At 37.7% G+C, this 21,966-nt stretch overlaps 1 protein-coding gene across 1 annotated transcript in view; it reads left to right on the plus strand.

Annotated features, from left to right (window-relative positions):
• The window catches only part of LOC126267412 (roquin-1), a 246,290-nt gene that overhangs the window by 137,354 nt on the left and 86,970 nt on the right, over positions 1-21,966 (plus strand). Inside the window, 2 exon segments of the mRNA XM_049972641.1 lie at positions 16,371-16,516; positions 16,675-16,895. Of these exon segments, the coding sequence (XP_049828598.1) occupies positions 16,371-16,516; positions 16,675-16,895 (367 nt within the window).

The raw sequence follows: 21,966 nt of genomic DNA on the forward strand, positions 1-21,966 counted from the left end.
CTCCATCCCACCCAACCTCCCCCCCCCCCCTCCCCCCCCCCAAAAAAAAGTAACGAGAATCACTTTATCATCTTTAATGGCATTCAAGAAAAATATAATCCATTCTTTAATGTTAACATTTTAATACATGTTAAATGATAGTCCACTTCACTTTGGAATGGTTTGATTGGTGAATCAGTTTTTGTCAACAGTACACTTAATATCTATCAGAGTACTACATACTTTATCTTTAATATGTTTCTAATTAAATCATGAGTTCACCCAAGTTAACAAAAGTAAAATAAACATCTAGACAATATATATTTAAACTTTGTTACCAGAGGTGGTTTTTTCAATCCAAGGCCGTTTTCTGCCCTAAAACTGAAGCCTTGTTTGAGCAGCACTGGTGCTAGCATCAGAAGATACCAGTGTAGTAAACATGTGGCACAACTGTCGATTCTAACACATAATGAGTTTCTTTATGTTTGCTGTGTAACATGGCTATTCCATTAATTTTATGCTTTTCTCCAAGTTTTCATCACAGTACTTTGATGTCATTATGTGCTCCCTCACTCTGGCTTCTTGCAAACCTGTTGGGTAGTTCCCTCTAGTTTCTGTCGGCACTCCTAAACAATGGTGAAATTGTAAGACTATCAAGTATCTAACTTCTCCTTTCACTCTATTCATATTGGACAAACACTCTTGTCGTCATTAACGGCAAGTAACTGTTCAGGTATTGTGTTGTCAACATTTTTCAGATTTCACAAACAAAATGATTTAGCTGCCTTAAAAGCTGCTGTCATACCGAACATGACTTAATCACCTTTGTTCTTGCTGCTGAGTAGACACCAGAAATTCTAACTTGCAACTTGTTTCTTCCTTTTTCGCTTACATTTGTACTTTTGTAATACTACCAGCCCAATTTGACAGCCTGCCTCCAGAAAGCTACCCAAAGATAAAATTTCACATTGCAGTTAAATTGGTATGTGTATAATACTATGAGAAACAATCACAAGCAGCCTTTTAGACTCTTAATCCAAAAGAGCCTGTAAGTAGGCTTCAGATAAATCAGTTTTGGAGAAAAACTGGCACACGCCAAGTTTAGCTTATAACTCATCTGGACAGGGCAAAGGGTAAGTGTCAGTGATAGATTGAGCACTAACTGAAACTTCAATGTTGCCTCAAAGCTGAAGCTGGCCAGTTGGTTTTTTAACAACCACATTTTAAATGTGAGTAATAAAGAAAAGAGATTAAAGCAGATTTCAGGCATGTGAAATGAAGTTCCTCAGAAGTAGGTTACGAGTAACAAGGATAGATAGGATGAGGAATGAAAGGATAGAGGAATCCTTCAGAGAAGAATAGAAACATCAAGGCTAAGATGATGTGGACACTTAAAGAGAATGGAAAACAAGATGTATCCCAATAAGATAAAAGAAATGGGGGGTGCAAAGGAAATGGCCAAGACAAAGACAAAGGGAGGATGACTGAAAGGTGAGGAGGAATGTTTTCAAAAAAGAAGCGCATACTGGATAAGAGTGAACAGAGAAAGATGTTGAGAAAACAGGGTTACATGGTGGGGCTTATGTTCCAGGCAGACCCAGGCTGGAGCTGGAGAGTGTTCATGATGATGATGATGATGATGATGATAAGGGGGTAGGTCACTCTCAATGTAATAGACTGTATGACCCCTGAGAACATCGCCTGTCCATTTGTGATTTCACTTCATCACGCAAAGCCATTGGAATAGGGCAAGCACAGAAGCAGCATGGATGCTCCATAGGTTTCAGGGTAATCTGGACCACAAAATTAGTGGTACAACCTAACCCATCCAAGAAAAGAGATGAGAACTCAGAACACAGCGAATCTTAAATGCTGGTAAGGCACCTGGTCGTAAATGAGGTGCACTGTATCTGACATGGAAAAACCAAGCACTGAAAACATCCAGACCAAACAGTTTTATGGTACCAGCACCATCCACTAACAAATAGCCAAGGAATGAACCACAGATTTATATATAATGGGGACCAGAAATTGCCCCGAAGTTGAAATGTGCTGCTTTTTGTAACTCACCAGACATTGAGTAACTGGAAACAACGTAAGAGATCCCAAATCCACATAAGTTTGTGAGTTTAGCAAAGTCATGGCTGCACACTTGTCCACTTGTAGTCTGAGTGCTTTGCCTATCACTTGCATTTTAATAAACTGTTTGTATGCTTCACAAACACTGGAGACACACAGTTAATATTGATGTCCATGTCTGCAGGAGGGGCTGGGAAGGACACATTTTTTTGTAATGTTGGTGCAAGCCATGCAGCACGGCCATTTCATGTTGCACATGGTATGGACAAGATAGGAACACTGCCTTCGCTGTGGTTGTTGCTTGGAATATCGCTACCCAGTGCAGCATGGAGGCCACATTTTTACGGCTGCCATGTTGTCCCTCCCTTGAAAACTGGCTGATGCCTAGCATGAGATACCACAAAAGATTGAGCAATATTTAACATTTCAGCAAAGATGAATTCTTGCACTTGACACACCACATGCTCGGGAGTCAACTGAGCTATAGCGTCATGGGCCATAGAATCAGCATAGGAATCATGATAAGCATCAGTAACAAATTGACAGTTGCGATTGAAGGCGTGGAGCTCGGCTGCCCAAAGCCTGTAGTTCTGGTGGTACTGTATATGACGACGATGAACTACTACAAATGTTGCAGTGACATCTGTGCATTTACAGTGATAACTTGACAACAACTTAACACATTTCTCCAAACAAAAATGATGCTAGTTTCTGGAGAGAGGCTAACTGGTACAACAACTGGTAGATCTAAAGAGAAAGCCAAGAAAGAAGTATCCAGGCTTTGGGTACAATGTCATAAGAGGAAACGACAGTGGGTACACAAATGATGAGGAAGCCTACATACTCAGTGTGGCCAACAAGTTCAGGATAGCAGCTGTTGCTTGAGGAGGGATTGAAGCACTGCCTCCATGGACAGAAGAACTGAAGAAACAACCGATAGACTGAACTCACGGAAGCGAACACCACATTCATCATCATTTATATTGTAAGATACAAACAACAGCATTGCCACAGTGAACCAAAGTTTATTCATCTTCCTCATAGAAGCACGCAACAGTTGAGAACAAGACACGAAGAAAGAAACCATCCAGGTACTGATACAAGCAGTTAGTGTCAATAAATATAAACATAATATGTGAGCGAGTGCCTACTGCACTGTACTTAGAAAGAGGATGGTTCTATTAGCTGGGTTGGCAGATGCTGGATCCTGTGTACAAGTCAAGTGGCTCACTACAGGTGGCCCCTGGTGGCCGGCCCACACAGATGCCATTGGCGGAATGTTCAAAGTATAATGCGCCAACAGGCGTATCCGAGTATTCTGTGCAGGCTTGTAAAAGTATGCTACAGCTTTTGTCCTGTTATAATATGCCCCTGATATTTCACATCTGCAGCCAAAGCCTTTGGAAAAAGTACTCAAGTCTTTTCTGTGGACTCTTCTTCAGGATCTGCAACTCACTTTACCATTTAAATAGGACTCTGGCTGATAATGAGTTTTATCTGTCAATCAGACATAATGAGATTCATTAGCATTCTTTTGTTCTGACATAAGAGTAACATGAGCAGGTCAAGTATCATAACAACTAAATAAACATTGAAACCATTGGGAAAGCTTGTGATCTTTGAAGTGCTTTAGTTATTAGTACTGATAATTTGCTGCATCAGCAAGTTGAACCCATTATTCCTGGTGAACAGAAGGTTCTGTTTAGCTACAGACATTTTATAATACTTCATGTAACATGCTGTTAAAGGCACACCTTTCATGTGGGAAGTACATAAACAGGACAGCAGTTCCGTATGAAATCCCATGTCTGAGAATATATTTTAACTGTCTTAATGAAAAACATTGCTCAAACAAATTATGTTCTAATGTGAAGCTTCAGTAACATTATAGAGAACTGAACCAATTATGGGAACAGTTATTGGAGACTTCAGGTACAACGGAGAAAGAAATATGGTTGCGCTAATCTATAGGAGAATTTAAGTGTGAACAATCTCTTGCACATAAAAAGTAATCCTTGGGTGATGAGATATGTAGTAAGCATGTTGTTTACCTCCTATACATAATCAAAGGATTAAGAATAAGTGTGGCTGGCAGTTGCAGAGCAAATGGAACCTCATAGTGCAGAGCTTAAACTAATAGCTGATCACAACTGTCGTGCAGAAGCCGTTTCAGTTACCCTTATTTGCTAGTTTAGAAAAACAGAATTACAGTAATGTAGGACTGACAAAGAACTTGTCATTTTGTTGCACCTCTTAGAATGGTAGCATTCATATGAGCATTCATGAAGATTGTAGAAGTAACTGGAAAAAAAGTAGTTTAAATAACTGCCTTAGCAATTTCGTGAGCATGTGCCGTATCTGTTTGAGAGCTTTCAAGGTCTCAGCTATCTCTCTTACTATTTTTGTAATTCATATAATTGATTTAACACTCATATTATGTGCTTATCAGTTTCCATCTACATAATTGAATCAAACCGTAGAACAGGCAGACGACCATACAGTTGATGGATTGAAGGCTTGAACACAATATATATACTTAGGACTTGCATTGGACTTTAGAGCGCGTAAATAAGCACTTGCAGTCACAAGGGAGCATTCCCAAGTGTCAGTAAACTACCTTGATGACGCATGCAGGTTTGTGGAAGGGATTAAATAGTGCAATGCACATCTTTAATTTGTGCCCAATTTCACTTTAAAGCAGTAAAACACACCCCGAAGAGTAATTAGGCATTTTAGGTTTAGAAGGAATACCCGAAACGATTATAAAAAATGTTTTTTCATACAAAAGTTGCTACGTAATTAATGCTCTTGAAAACTGTAAAATCAACTTTTTTAATTGTTTGAAATTTTACAACGTACCCCACCACCATTAATTAATTTTGAAAATTGAAAACTTCTATTAAAACATAAATTAGAGAAGCTTGAAGCCACATACAACACTGTGTAATGAAACTGCTTCATTTTTGGAAAATAAACTATGCACATTCTGCTGTCAGAGTATTTTAATTATGTTTTTACTTATATTTGTTTATGTTTTAAATTGTTATTTCACATATTACATTCATGTTTTCTTTGTTTTTTGCAAATACCGTATCACATACATGCTTTTGTTGATTGGAAGTAATATACAAGTCATTATTATGATAGAAAATAATTTCAATAATGATAATCTGTAAGGAAATGCTTAAAACATTGGTTCTTTTACACCATACACATTAAACTTAATGAACTTTCTTCATGTAATATGCACAACAGAGAAAACATTATAAAAAAAGTCAGTAGAAGATCAAATTGTTGCTGGTGATCCTCTAAATATCCTGATTTGTATCGGGCATATTTCAGTACATTAGTAAGCCTTGGCGAAGAGAGTTGATTTTGTACTAGTGACTGCAGCTTGATTGTATTGTTTCTCAAACGGAGATTGACATCATGCTTATTCAACAGAACTATATCTGAAAATCTCACCAAGTTCTTCCAACATCAAAAGCTGTATACATTCCACAACTGTACCTGTGGTGTCAAGCCCTTTGAGATCACCAGTTAATTTTTATCCTCAGGTACAATGCTCAAAATATTCTTTTTTTATTCACTGGCCACCTGCATTTTCAGATTTAAAAGAAACTAATGGTAGTGGTTTTGGACTGAAAATTCTAGAGTCGTTTTTTGAAGCCCCAAATGTCTTTGTGAGAGAATCAAAATCTGGTAAACAAACGACTGGCCATGTCAAAATATATTTGAAAGATATTTTTTTTTCCCAGTTAGGAAAAAATGTGTCTATTTTTGAGAGCATCATACCTGAGGCCAAGGAATTTGTTCATCTGGTGATCCCAAAGGTTCAACAGTACACATACAACTGTGGGATGTATCAGCTTTCTATGTTGGAAGAATTTTGCGAGAAGGCTTTCAGATCTAGTTCTGTTAAATGATGTCAATCTGCACTTGAGAAACCATGTAATCATGTTGCAGTCATTAGTACATAATCAGTTCTCTTCGACAAGCTGAAATATGCCTGATACAAATCAGGATATTTAGATAATCACCCATGACAATTTGAAATCCTGCTGAATTTCGTTTTATATTGTGTTCTCTGTTGTGTGTATTATGTGAAGAAATTTTGTTCATTGTACCTGCGTGATGTTAAAAAAAATTAAACATTGCTTTACAGATGATCATTACTGTGATTGTTTTCTATCATAATAATGAGTTATTGGTACCTATTATTTTCAATTAATGGAACACATGTACTTGAAACAGTAAACTAAATAAATAAACAACTAAAAATATAAAATTAATCAAACAATGGAAAATCCAGGATGGAATGTAACAATATTATGAAAAGGAAAGTTGCTACTCACCATAAATAAAGATGCTGAGTTGCAGATAGGCTCAACAAAAAGACTGTCACAAATTAAGCTTTCAGCCAGTAAAACAGTCGCCAAAAATAGACCCCACACACACACACACACACACACACACACACACACACACACACACACACAAAGTAATTGTGTCATACACACACGACTACAGTCTCAGGCAAGTAAAGCCAAACTGCCAATAATAATTTAAAACTTAAAACAAATAACTGATGCAGGGGTATTTTGGAGAATTTCAGATTACTGCAAAAGTTGATTATACAGTTTTCGAGAACATTAATTACATATGAACTTTATATGAAAACAATTTTTATATATCATTATTTTGAAGATGTTCCCTCTAAACCTAAAATGCCAAATTTCCCTTTGGGGTGGGTTACCACTTAGAAGTGAAATTGGGCACAAAGAAAAAAAAATGTGTATTGCACTATTTAGCCCCCGCTCACACCCACCAGTTTTCATCGAGATCGTTTATTGAGACCTCAGAATGTTCCCTTGTCAGTGCTTTGTTCTATTTAGGGAGAAGATCTGTCTCGAGTTAAACAGGTTGAGTGAACATTAATCTCTGTTTGTCTGATCACGCCACGAAACCTTTATCCATACCAAAACCACCAACAGACTTTTTTGTAAAATCTATTCACCAATGAATAGTGCATCTGCAGTGGTGGTAATCCTCTCAGGGTGTTGTAAATAACTCGCCAAAGTCTTCACAGTAGGCATAATTCTCAAAGCTGCTGCACAAACAGGTCTAGGATGCAATAACCTCTCTGATGCATAATTCTCACTCTAACCAACCATGTATCAGCCTGTAATGGAGCAGCTGATCTACATTCTCAGACAGATTTTCAACCACCTTTCATCATGCCTTGAAATAAGAGCTATTTCCCATTACTACTACCCTCTTCACCCATAGTGGTGTGCCATTTTCCACCAAACCTACAAAACTGCACTAGGGTCCTTCATGGCCCAGAGAGCAAAATGTCAATCAGCACCATGTTAGCTGTTGCTATTAACAGCATAACCAGCACAGCAAAGAAGACTGTTGGCGAGCTCATAATTTGCAAACGATTTAATGATATATTGTTCTCCCCCGGACCCACAGTGACAACTCGGTAATTACAGTTAACTTTTCAGAAGTTAGATAAATGGGTCACATGATAAGCTTTGTTTTACACTGAGAAAGCAGTCTCCGTCAATTTCAGCCCCATTTCGCAAATATTAATTGCCACAGTTGTGAGATATGGTCATCATATTCAATTTCCACAACAGTTAGAAATTTCTGATCACACTGGTAGACGTGGGGTACTGAAATGTTAGGTTTAATAGAATTTTACTAAACATTTCACCAGGTCTGACTAGATTGTGATTGTTGATTCTGTGGATGGTCTGATATTCTTATTTCAAAATCCCGAATGCAGTACATCGTGGACCCAACAGACTTTCAGCTGGAACGTATAAAAGAAGCCCTACCCTTACTGTATGTGCAGAAACCAGCAAGCTTCATCCAGCTACCCAAAAGCAACTTTTGAAGATAAATTGGGCACAAGGTCTCATGAATTTTTCATAGTTTCTCACACAATAACAGAGAGTGTGTGCAGTAATCATCTGCAAGCCACAAAGTCAGTATAGATCCAGGTGGAGCAGATTGTGCTGGAATAAAGTATAGTGAAAGTGAGGGTTCTTCCATAGAGTTGGAGTTAGCAGGCACTTCAGTTAATCAGTAGACCCATTATAATTTTTAAACATCTCATATGAGAAGGCAAGTACAGCAGATTGCTTCTATTGGCATCTTTCTCTTAAACATGTAACTGAATGTTCTGTAGTAGCAGGAAGCGTGGTAGTCTGCTTTGTCTTTAAAATCTAAGAGAATTACATGTGTCCTCATGCGCTGAATGTTTTGCCTGTTTTAATTCTCTTAGTGCTCTCCAAACTATCTTGTAAATGTGCCCAGCATAAATGTTTGCTCAGGGCATCCTCATTTCTCTCCAATAACAGCATAAATATTTGTCATTCTGCTGAGTGCCAGAAGCTATAGTTGCAGCAGCTAGAGAGGATTGTGAGGGAAGTCTGATAACGAAATGTACTATTTGCTTGAATTCGATGGTGTCCTCGGTAAGAAATAAAGTTATGGAAAGAGTGTGCCATGGCAGCAAAAGGAAATATACTTCGCCTGCTGAAACTGACCACTCAGCAGTGGTGTATGTCTACCTGTATCCAAATGAGGTAATTCTAAAATCCCTCAGTTCAAGGTATGGTCCTACAGCCACAGCTTCCTCTTCTGTTAAGAAGAGGCATTAGAATGTTGATCACCACTATCAGTGTTATCTCATTTTGATTGAATGGGGGTTTAGATGATGACCAAGTAGCTTCAAGTAATTTAGCTGGTGATATATGGTCTCTATTTTGGGTGGTGACACTATCAATGTCAAGTGCTTCATAAAATTACATCAGGGGAACAAATCTTAGACCCAAACTGATAGGAAGTAGTCCCCGCCCCCTCTTACACAGATTCCCCCTCTTACACAGATTCTAACTACTATGCAATAAAGTTAGTATATTTTAGTTATATTTTTATTTTATTTTCTGATTTAAATTATTTTTGTATTTCTTAATAATGCAATATTTTTACTTTTTGCTGTTTGTTTCTGTTCCTTAGCTGGACAGTTTTTTTGAATTTTTTGGAAGAGTACTATTAACCGATCCATTGAGTACCCTAAAAGCTACAAGAACAATACTAAATTCATTATCAAATACAAGGTCATCTATGAAAACAGCCATGTCATACATGAAATCCCCTTTAACTATGGCACAACCTTTTATGTGTGAACAGACACCAACTAGCTGTCAGTCACTATTAATGACATGTTACAAACTGTCATTGAGGACTGATTTGACCATCCATTGGCCATGCATCTATAGTGCTGAACACATTGTGATCAGTTACAAAAATATCCTGTGCCAGTATGATTCCTCCCTCCCCTGCCACCCCTCATTTCTTTTTCTCCCAACACCAGCAAGTCTGAGCTACACAGTTGGGACCAGTTCCTACTGCACATTCTTTGGTTCTGCAATCTTCCTGGCCTGAATCACCACTCCTTTATACACTTCATCATTCCCTCTCGTTCCTAGCAACCAGTTTTGAAAAAGATACTACTTCACTGTGAGCCCCTCTCCTCAATTGTAGTCATGCTTATAAGTTGAAGGACTTTAACCACTCTGTTATTGCTCCAATTTCACATTTCACATTGTTAAATCTCCTATTTTACCAGTGCCGCACTCCCTAAACCAGTGTGTGGAACACTCAAATACCTCTCCCTACCTAAGTCAAGCAGTCAGTGGTGCATTATCCATATCATTGTCTCGTGCTAACCCTCTCTCACCCAGCTCTTGATCCTCTCTCCCCTTCACCACTTCCCTGTCCATTATTTATATTCACTGCAGAATTTTTGGGTTGTTGTTGTTGTTGTCTTCAGTCCTGAGACTGGTTTGATGCAGCTCTCCATGCTACTCTATCCTGTGCAAGCTGCTTCATCTCCCAGTACCTACTGCAACCTACATCCTTCTGAATCTGCTTAGTGTACTCATCTCTCGGTCTCCCTCTACGATTTTTACCCTCCACGCTGCCCTCCAATGCTAAATTTGTGATCCCTTGATGCCTCAAAACATGTCCTACCAACCGATCCCTTCTTCTAGTCAAGTTGTGCCACAAACTTCTCTTCTCCCCAATCCTATTCAATACCTCCTCATTAGTTACGTGATCTATCCACCTTATCTTCAGTATTCTTCTGTAGCACCACATTTCGAAAGCTTCTATTCTCTTCTTGTCCAAACTAGTTATCGTCCATGTTTCACTTCCATACATGGCTACACTCCAAACAAATACTTTCAGAAACGACTTCCTGATACATAAATCTATATTCGATGTTAACAAATTTCTCTTCTTCAGAAACGCTTTCCTTGCCATTGCCAGTCTACATTTTATATCCTCTCTACTTCGACCATCATCAGTTATTTTACTTCCTAAATAGCAAAACTCCTTTACTACTTTAAGTGTCTCATTTCCTAATCTAATTCCCTCAGCATCACCCGATTTAATTTGACTACATTCCATTATCCTCGTTTTGCTTTTGTTAATGTTCATCTTATATCCTCCTTTCAAGACACTGTCCATTCCGTTCAACTGCTCTTCCATGTCCTTTGCCGTCTCTGACAGAATTACAATGTCATCGGCGAACCTCAAAGTTTTTACTTCGTCTCCATGAATTTTAATACCTACTCCAAATTTTTCTTTTGTTTCCTTTACTGCTTGCTCAATATACAGATTGAATAACATCGGGGAGAGGCTACAACCCTGTCTCACTCCTTTCCCAACCACTGCTTCCCTTTCATGTCCCTCGACTCTTATAACTGCCATTTGGTTTCTGTACAAATTATAAATAGCCTTTCGCTCCCTGTATTTTACCCCTGCCACCTTTAGAATTTGAAAAAGAGTATTCCAGTCAACATTGTCAAAAGCTTTCTCTAAGTCTACAAATGCTAGAAACGTAGGTTTGCCTTTTCTTAATCTTTCTTCTAAGATAAGTCGTAAGGTCAGTATTGCCTCACGTGTTCCAACATTTCTACGGAATCCAAACTGATCCTCCCCGAGGTCTGCATCTACCAGTTTTTCCATTCGTCTGTAAAGAATTCGCGTTAGTATTTTGCAGCCGTGGCTTATTAAACTGATAGTTCGGTAATTTTCACATCTGTCAGCACCTGCTTTCTTTGGGATTGGAATTATTATATTCTTCTTGAAGTCTGAGGGTATTTCGCCTGTCTCATACATCTTGCTCACCAGCTGGTAGAGTTTTGTCATGATTGGCTCTCCCAAGGCCGTCAGTAGTTCTAATGGAATGTTGTCTACTCTGGGGGCCTTGTTTCGACTCAGGTCTTTCAGTGCTCTGTCAAACTCTTCACGCAGTATCATATCTCCCATTTCGTCTTCATCTACATCCTCTTCTATTTCCATAATATTGTCCTCAAGTACATCGCCCTTGTATAAACCTTCTATATACTCCTTCCACCTTTCTGCCTTCCCTTCTTTGCTTAGAACTGGGCTGCCATCTGAGCTCTTGATATTCATACACGTGGTTCTCTTCTCTCCAAAGGTCTCTTTAATTTTCCTGTAGGCAGTATCTATCTTACCCCTAGTGAGATAAGCTTCTACATCCTTACATTTGTCCTCTAGCCATCCCTGTTTAGCCATTTTGCACTTCCTGTCGATCTCATTTTTGAGACGTTTGTATTCCTTTTTGCCTGCTTCATTTACTGCATTTTTATATTTTCTCCTTCCATCAATTAAATTCAATATTTCTTCTGTTACCCAAGGATTTCTAGCAGCCCTCGTCTTTGTACCTACTTTATCCTCTGCTGCCTTCACTACTACATCCCTCAGAGCTACCCATTCTTCTTCTACTGTATTTCTTTCCCCTATTCCTATCAACTGTTCCCTTATGCTCTCTCTGAAACTCTGTACAACCTCTGGTTCTTTCAGTTTATCCAGGTCCCATCTCCTTAATTTCGCACATTTTTGCAGTTTCTTCAGTTTTAATCTACAGGTCATAACCAATAGATTGTGGTCAGAGTCCACATCTGCCCCTGGAAATGTCTTACAACTTAAAACCTGGTTCCTAAATCTCTGTCTTACCATTATATAATCTATCTGATACCTTTTAGTATCTCCAGGGTTCTTCCACGTATACAACCTTCTTTCATGATTCTTAAACCAAGTGTTAGCTATGATTAAGTTGTGCTCTGTGCAAAATTCTACTAGGCGGCTTCCTCTTTCATTTCTTAGCCCCAATCCATATTCACCTACTATGTTTCCTTCTCTCCCTTTTCCTACACTCGAATTCCAGTCACCCATTACTATTAAATTTTCGTCTCCCTCCACTATCTGAATAATTTCTTTTATTTCATCGTACATTTCTTCAATTTCTTCATCATCTGCAGAGCTAGTTGGCATATAAACTTGTACTACTGTAGTAGGTGTGGGCTTCGTATCTATCTTGGCCACAATAATGCGTTCACTATGCTGTTTGTAGTAGCTTACCCGCATTCCTATTTTCCTATTCATTATTAAACCTACTCCTGCATTACCCCTATTTGATTTTGTGTTTATAACCCTGTAGTCACCTGACCAGAAGTCTTGTTCCTCCTGCCACCGAACTTCACTAATTCCCACTATATCTAACTTTAACCTATCCATTTCCCTTTTTAAATTTTCTAACCTACCTGCCCGATTAAGGGATCTGACATTCCATGCTCCGATCCGAAGAACGCCAGTTTTCTTTCTCCTGATAACGACATCCTCTTGAGTAGTCCCCGCCCGGAGATCCGAATGGGGGACTATTTTACCTCCGGAATATTTTACCCAAGAGGATGCCATCATCATTTAATCATACAGTAAAGCTGCATGTCCTCGGGAAAAATTACGGCTGTAGTTTCCCCTTGCTTTCAGCCGTTCGCAGTACCAGCACAGCAAGGCCGTTTTGGTTAATGTTGCAAGGCCAGATCAGTCAATCATCCAGACTGTTGCCCCTGCAACTACTGAAAAGGCTGCTGCCCCTCTTCAGGAACCACACGTTTGTCTGGCCTCTCAACAGATACCCCTCCGTTGTGGTTGCACCTACGGTACGGCCATCTGTATCGCTGAGGTACGCAAGCCTCCCCACCAACGGCAAGGTCCATGGTTCATGGGGGGGGAATTTTTGGGTATCATGGTAATAATTGATTGTAAAATTAACAGACTGAATGCGGATGTGCACGAGGTCAGGCACATTGTGATCAAAGATGATTGAGGGTCATGAATCAAACATTAATGTAGAACTAATACACAAACAATATTCTCAGTTGTTTGTGCACAATAATATTACTAGAGTTTTATAAATTTAAAATTTCCTTGATGGTATCATTTTAACTAATGGAGTGTTAGAAAGCTATGAAGAGAAACTATTAGCAAATTCTGTGGAGTACTAAAATTGTTTTGCCACATTTGAGTGCTTGAAAAATAATTAAGTCATCGTCTTTTTCTTCAAAAAACTACCATTACAGCCTGTAAGGGCTTGGAGTCGAAAGTGTTCATGCACATGTCATAGAATCCTTTTAGATCACAACATGGTGGTTGATGAACACTTGGTTCATCCTTAATGACATCATTGGTGCGTTTTATAATGTGATGAAGTGAGTACCATGGCATCAGCAAGAATTCGTCGTCACAATATTCATCACTGAGCATCGTTTTGGCCTCGTTGCATGGACAGTTACTTTTCTGGAAAGTTATACATCTGGTGAGAGAGACTTCACTGAAGGGATACAAGTGAACACAGTTATATTGACATTGTACATTAAAAAATACTTATACCCTGTCGAATGCCGCCAAGTGGTTGTCGTCCCCCCCCCCCCCCCCCCCCCCTTCCTCAAAGCCCAGTTTCCATGTTCTGTAGGTAATAAGAGAACATGTAGGTTGTTTTGTGTGACATCACATTTGCAGTGAGCTGATTTTTCTGAAACATTTGTCTTTCCAAACATTCTCTTACCAATTGCATAACGGACTAACACATACTCTGCTTTACTGCTTTGTAGATATGTATGTGTTAGAAAACATTTCCTTTACTTTTCTTTTATGATGTGTTTTGACAATGCCGAAAATGGCAAAATTAGCTAGTTGCAAATAAAATGAAGTGTGTAAATAGATAATAGCCTCAGGTGGGAAAATAACTTCTTTCGATAACTTCAATGTAGCTGTGGACCCAACGTAAAAATTACTATTTATGTACATGGCCATACAGGCAGTCATTTTTCTCTCACTCCATTCACAAGTAAAATGGGAATGGGAATTATTATCAATTCACAGAGGATAATAAATACTACTTATTCCCATTTATATATCAGTATGCTTGATTTTTTTCCAATTTATCTGATACTAATTTCGAAGCAACAAGGTATCTTCTTCAGGCATAAGACTGGAGGGATCAGTGTATATGTGCAAATATATCATCTGAACATAAGGGAACTGCTTATCCGTTTATGTATGAACTATTTTGTAAAAGCATCAACTTGGCTATTGAGTTTAAATTAGAAAACAACAAATATACACAAATGGATAAAGAGGGTATCATATATTACTGAGTTTTCTTCATGAACATCTCGGTAGCTGACTTCCCCAATATCTTCCAATTCTGTGGAAGCTACAAGAGAATTACCAGCAAGACATACCAATGCTTTTGTTTTGAGAGCAAATTTGTGGTCTGTCATTGACTTTGGCAGCAGTCTACATTTTCTGGCACTCTGTACTCATCAACCAAATATCACTTGCACAAATCCCAACCCTTGGTAAACATAAAAGGCTTATTAAATGCTTAGCAGTAAATGCAAAACCTCACCATTCATGCCTTAGCAGCAGTTTTAAGTCTATATTGTGAATTGATTTGTATCCTTGATAGTTCAGTTACAATTTAATTTTATGTTGGGTCATTACTAAGGTATTTGTTCCATGTTTTCTTTGCCTATTTCTATTACAGTATTTTATTTTCATTCGTATTACTTTCCTTTGCCTTATTTCACTTCGCTTTATTCCATACTTTGTATGTATGAGTGCACCTCATTGCGCAAAACATTGTATGACTCGACACCACCTTAGTGAAAAACTAAAATCTTCTGGTTTTTTTCCCCCTTCCCTATAACACTTTCTTCTCTGATTGTGCTCTTCAAAGAATTTAACTCTCCATAGTATCATAGTATGTCTACATTAATATAGTGGTCTTCAGAGCATTGTCATTGACCAGTATTCACAGCAGTTGTTGTAACATAGAAATCTATGCCTGAGACTCGCACTTCACCATTTGCCCATCTGTGAAGATCAAAATTAAACTTGTTACCACCAGTTGTAGAAATGTCTGGATACTAGTGAACTGCCATTGGGTAGGGTATGCTTTTCTCCGAGGCAACAAGAAATAACCTCTAAGGATATAGCTTGTTTCATCAGGCATCACACTATTCATATATTAATGTCTTTGACATTAATCCTTCTCTTCCAAAACTTCTTCAGATTTCAGCTGGTTTTCCATCCCCACTCCCAAGGAATTCTATCATTATGCAGTTTCACAGCAACAGATACATTAGTTTTTGTAATTAAAAAAATTAAAAACTTCCTGGGTGTCTCACTAATGTCTGATCCGGTACACAAGTTCGTTTTCAGATATAAAACTAGAGCTATAAAATGCACTTTGTCCAAAAGGGTGTTTTTTCCCTCCTCCACCGTACTAAAAGTGGTCACAGTTTCCAAAAGATGTCATGCTTTCAATGCGAGATTTCTTTCTGCCATGTTAGTCCACTCTCCTGCACATGTGCGAGTGCCGTTATGAAGAATATACAGTTTTCCTGAAGGGCCAGGATAAGTTCAAAGGCAGTTTTGTTGTGCTGCATGTAGTCTTAGTTCTTTTGTATTGAAAAGCCAGTCAGCTCTTAATTGACAATTATAGTTTAGTATTAATTGTGCCTGCTATGAATATGTGAATGTTAATATGACTTCCAGATAATGCAAGGTTCACTTACAGGATAAGATTTTATATGAATGTTAAGGTTATTTATGAGTGGTTTGTATTTAAAATTTCAAATAAATTCAAATCAGGTTGCTGAGTGACTAGAAATATTTCATAATCCTAAATTCGTAAATATAATATGTTATATACAATAATTTTACTAGTTTGTTATGATATGGCCTTCAGAATTAGTGCATATTTCTTTTACTGCATGGTGCTTGTGATTGCTACAGCTTGAATAAATGTTGTGAGAGCCTCAGCCATAAGCATTGTTTTTCAGTCTTATGCTGACTGTTTTTCTTCCACTCCCTCGATTACTGAAAAAAATTGTATTTGTATCAATTTATGGTTGCAGACAACTTCATTCCCTAACACTGACAATGATGTGTGCACATCAACATATTCCATTTGGACATCTGGAGGAATTCTCCACACAGGAAGAGGAAGTGGTTCTCAGGTTAGCCACATTTCCACAGCTACACAGCCTGCTGCTTTCTACAGGTAAATCTCTTTCCACTATCTTAATGCAAGAAGATATGAACATAAAAAAATGTGGCCCTTGGAATAAATATAAATAAATAAAAATTAATGATCAGTATTTTGGGTTATGTGGTTGATTACTTGTTTTTAATAAAAAAATTTATCCATGTTGCTTACAGGTCAGATTCAATTCTTGCAGATGATGAATTCATCCCATTTGATCCACCCATTGTCAGCAAGTATGGACCAATTTCTCGAATGTCAAAGGCAATCCTACGTCCCAGTAGTTCAGTACAGGTTTCTTCATCTTTTGGTGATGGAACAATCTCAACCCCAATGGTACGCCGTCCAGTACCTGCTGCTAGCCCTGTTGCTTCTTGGTACTTCAGTACCGCACAAGGTAAATGATTATTATTTATTTATTTATTACTGTCCTTGTATAATTAAATCTGTAGTCTCAGTTTTCGATCTCAAGGCACTTCTGTGCATAATTCAAAAATTAGAAAAGAATACTCATGTCCTTTTTTGTTTAGTTTGATATTTGTGCGAGTGGCACATCATAGAGTACTATCACGATTCCTAAGAAACAAAATTCTTTATCTTACTTAGGAACTGTCTATTGTGGCATAGTAGTGTATAATTGTTATTTGTAATAGAGATGTGTTCTTAGACTGTGACGAGTTTCTTCGAAATCAAGTATTTGGTGAATTCAAGTGACAACCATGTGCAAACATTTCAACAAGAAGTTCTTTAGATGAAGGGGCTCACTAGATTTGTCTATGACAACATTAATTACAGTAATTACATCATCATTTTTGCTGCTGTCTAAAATTTTTAATAACTTAGTGTGCTTGTGGATGAGAGATCATATTTCAAAATTCAGGCTATTTTGGAGTCTTGTAATATGCTAAATAAAAATCATGTATGTGAACATTTATTTACGTATGCATAACCTGACTTCTGACTTTTCCCTTTTCTGGGGCTGCACATCAGACAGATGCGATTTGAAATTCTGCATTCTATTCAGAATTCTACATTCTAATGTTTTTATTGTTCATATCATTTCTTCATTATCTTTCAAATAATTGTGAGCGCGGCAAAAACTTTTACTATATTATCAGTTGTAAATTGTATTGTGCTTCTTAAAATTTTGACAAAAATATTGTCATTCAGAAATCATTACACCCCAATTTCAGTGTGTATTTGGCTGTTAGTGAGCATGATCTTGATAAAAGTTCGAGAGAAAAAGTCTGTTTCAAGGAATCAGTAGATTTTATCTCAGATTTTCCTCTCACTAGGAAACAATTAATCAATTCCCAAAGTGCAGCTTCAATCTTTGTAAAGGAAAAAAATTTGAAATCAAGAGAATCAGTGAGGTTAATCTATAGTTATTTGTGTCCTGCTCAGAAAAACATTGCATCAACCGCAATGCAGCGTCTCCGTGGTTGCTGTTCTCCGGTAAAATATGAGTTTTTGGTAAGCAGCTGGCAGTTCCCAGACTGCTGTCGAGTGATTGGGAGGCATTGCAAATAGGTGTTTTAGGCAGATTACTGAGAGTCGTGCACCAGAGGTAACAAAGGTAGTTCATCTACCATCCTCATCCATGGGTACTGTCTTGACTCCAGGAAATACATGAGCTATTATTGCTTGTTGATTTGATTGTGAGTGAAAAGTCATGATATTATACCACTAACTCTTACTGACAAATCTGAGATGCTGTCTCTTGTCTCAGACTGAAACTGAGCCAGTGCAACATACTTTGTCTGTTGGAAAACCTACTATGTCTGGGGGGGGGGGGGGGGGGGGGGTTCCAAAAGAGTAAGCTTCTTTCTGTTAATTGTCTGCAGTTCAAACATATAGCAAATAATAGTGCCTGTTAAGAAATGGCAGAAAATGCTTGATGTGGAAATAAAGAGCCTATAAAAACTCTTAATTGATATTGTGCAATAATAACTGGAGTATATAGTTAAGTGAGAATAAACTACAAGTAATTATTCTTATTTGTGTGCAGGTAAACAAGAAACCTGATTTGTAACTTGTAAGTAAGATAAAATAAGTTGTTCACTTGTGCTAGTATCAGTTCTGGTGAAGACAAATAATGAAAGGCTAAGGAATTGTTCTTTGCCCAGGTGTGTTGTGGAATATAACATAATAAAATATTTTAAAAGAAGCAGACAGTTGTAAGGTGATTTGAATCTCATAAAAAATTCAAATATTGTATATGTATGTGGCATATTAATACTGCACTGTGACTGCCATTAGTTATTTGGGCAATTTGGAGACTATTATGAATCCATCTGTGCAGTTGAGAAGACATAATGGGATGAAATGAGGGACTTCTGACGATTAATGACAAAGATTGTGGATGCGGAATGAATGTAAACAATGGTATGAGTAAATTCAACAACTCACCATTTAGATGAAGCTTTGAGCAGTCAATAGACTTGAGGACAAGAGGGTAAAGGTAGCACTCTTTTCAGGTGCTTCCTGAGCATGTGCATATATAGAGGGCAGGGGGGGGGGGGGGGGGGAGTTATAGTGTTTAACTCCTGGTTTTTTATGATTACCAACTTCTTGATGCTTCCACTATATGATGAGTGAGTGTAATGTGTAATGGAGGAAGGTTCCTGACACTGCTTGAAGCAGCTCAGATACCAAGGATTGCAAACACGATAGGGGTATTGAGACAAGCAGTGTACAAATGTACAAGAAATTAATTTACCCGTGGCATGACATATTTAACAAAGACCAATAAACCAGGCTTCAACAATTGAGATTACTAGACATTGATGAGGATTGTTTCAAGAAACCTACATTAATAAGTCTCAAGAAAACAGTCAGTATTTCAGACATCCTGTTACTGCCAGCCCATAAACATTAGTGTGACGCAGGTGGCAAATTACTCAAGGAATGCAAGAGTGTGATAGGGTTCAATGTGGCCTACCCTTCACCTTTCAACCAATTTTTAAATGTAGGACATGGGTATGTGATATTATGGGTCATAGTTTCATGATATTCCTTTCCTTGCAATGTTACCTTCAAAGGACAAATTGAAGCCAGAGGACATGTGAATGCTTTTAAATGAGCAAGGGCTTTCCATATTAACAATTATTGTTCCTTAACACAGAAACAGTTTTCTGAAATGATACACTGTTATATCAACATTTACCTTATTACTCCAAAATTCACACCTATTTGTTGGCAGGGGATTCTTCGAACAACTGTCAGTCTACTTCTTGACTTTCCAATCTTTAATTAATAACATGTGGGGAAAAATGAACACCTAAATCTTTGCGCGAGCTCTGATGTCTCTTAGTTCATCACAGTTGGTCATTTCATCTTGTATAGGCAGAAATCAGAAATATACAGGTTGACTGTTACACAGAACATTACAGCAACCAGCCACTTTTTACAATGTTATTTGTATATTTAAACAGCACTGTTACCAGTTTCCAACCAACAGGCTCATCTTCAGATGGCTATTTCACATTTTACATTATATTTCGCCTTTTGTTTCCTCACCTGACAAAATATTTTTGGGGTGGTTGTGCCTTACAACAAAAATAAGATGTGAGACAATGTGTTCTTAACTGTAATTGTGCCTCAAAATGATTTGAAGTGATGTAAACAAATTGTTATTATTAAAGGGAAGATGTTGCACTGAAACATAATGAGAAGGATTCTTCATTTTAAATAACCGAAACATGAACCTGTCAGTTCGAAATCCGTGATTGCACTCTTTAAATAAATAAATAGCCTTGTAAAAAGTGGCTGGTTGCTGTAATATTTTGTGTAATAGTCAACCCATATTTTATACACAGGCTCAAAATGTCAGTTTTTGACAAAATAGCAAAATTAAAAAAATGTTTTCGGTTTTGGGGGAGAAAAGTGGTGGTTGTAATTTTGTGAAAATATCTTGCCACTACTAGAAATGCCTTTGTTCTGATGATTGCATCCCCCAACTCTCTTATCATATACATGACTATCTCTCCTCTTGAATTGTATTACAACATGAACTGGCTTTGAACTTTTTCAGTGTCATATGTCAATCCGGTCTTGTAAGAATCCCCTACCATGCAGCAACACTCAAGAAGATTTGTAAACATAATTCGTCCGCAGTGTGATAAGTATACATTCCACATTTACAAACCATTTAGTAAAAGGAAGCAACAAGCCTGTGAATTGTGAGTAGAATATGAAATTCATAACAAAGAACAAAGGAAGATCACACAGAAACTCCAACATTAGAAGAAAAATTTCATATTCACAAAGTTCGTATGCTTAAAAGAAAAGATGTAAAGAGAAATTGAAGACTGGCAAGAAACAATAATAGAAAGAAATCTACACAAAAAATTTCCTCTCATCTTCCCTTCACCTTTCTCGTTAGTGTCGCTCTCTGAACTATTACTTCATAATGTCCATTAGCAAACATGGTACTGCAGTGGTTAATATTGTGGGCTCACATTCAGGAGGACTGGGTTTTAAATATTTGTCTGCACATCCACATTTAGGTTTTCTGTGGTTCTGCTAAATCACCAGGATAATTTCCTTTGGAAAGAATATAGATGATTTCCTGGTCCTATCAAAGCTTGTACTCAGTTTTATAATCACCTCATTAACAGAGCTTTAAATCCTGTCCTTCCTTCTCCATGTTATCTGCACTCTGTTTGGTTGGAAGCTACTGTTACACATTAGTAACAGTATAGCTTGGACACTATATCCTGACAGTCGACTGTGGATGTAAACAAATGCAAACTTAGGCCAGTCAAGAGGAGAAGAATCTGTGTCTCACAGGGGTGACAGTCTACCTCTGTGTTCTGTGAAAGCAGTGTTGATATAATGGTCATACAGATCACTGATCCCTTCTGGTGTTGTTAGAATTGTATTCAAACCCCGTGAAGACCAAAATTACTCCCTACACTCATTTCAAAATAAGTAAAGGAAAGAACAATTATTGCACAGCACAAAACAAAGCACAGTACACAAAGTATTCAGTAACGGCTATAGCACCGTTGCGTGCTGAGGTTGGTGTTGTCGTTAACATAGTACAGCCCTGACCTCTATTGGTGTATTATGTAACCATATTTCAGAACATTCCCTACCTACAACTGACATGTAAAAGTGGCTCCACTGTATCAATATTTGTTTACAGCAAGCACGAAAACAGAACTTAACATACCAATTTTCTCAAAATCACATTTTTAGATGTCTATTATTTACAGTTGTGTATTCGACTTTACTGAAGATACTTCAAAACAAAAATTAATAAAACTTAGGTGACTAGTGGTTTGGGTGTAAAATCAGAGCTAATTAATAAATAAAAATCAATTGAAGAGAGAAGCTCGTGTGCGTGACTAACTTATTTAGGGAAGAGCCATGAAATTATGTTTCTTAGAGACTCTTTTTCTGCCTGTGTATGTTACCACATCATGTTTTAAACTTGGAAGTAGTCAAGTAATACTTAACAAGCA

The sequence above is a fragment of the Schistocerca gregaria genome, chromosome 4 (assembly GCF_023897955.1).
Source record: "Schistocerca gregaria isolate iqSchGreg1 chromosome 4, iqSchGreg1.2, whole genome shotgun sequence".
Lineage (NCBI taxonomy): Eukaryota > Metazoa > Arthropoda > Insecta > Orthoptera > Acrididae > Schistocerca > Schistocerca gregaria.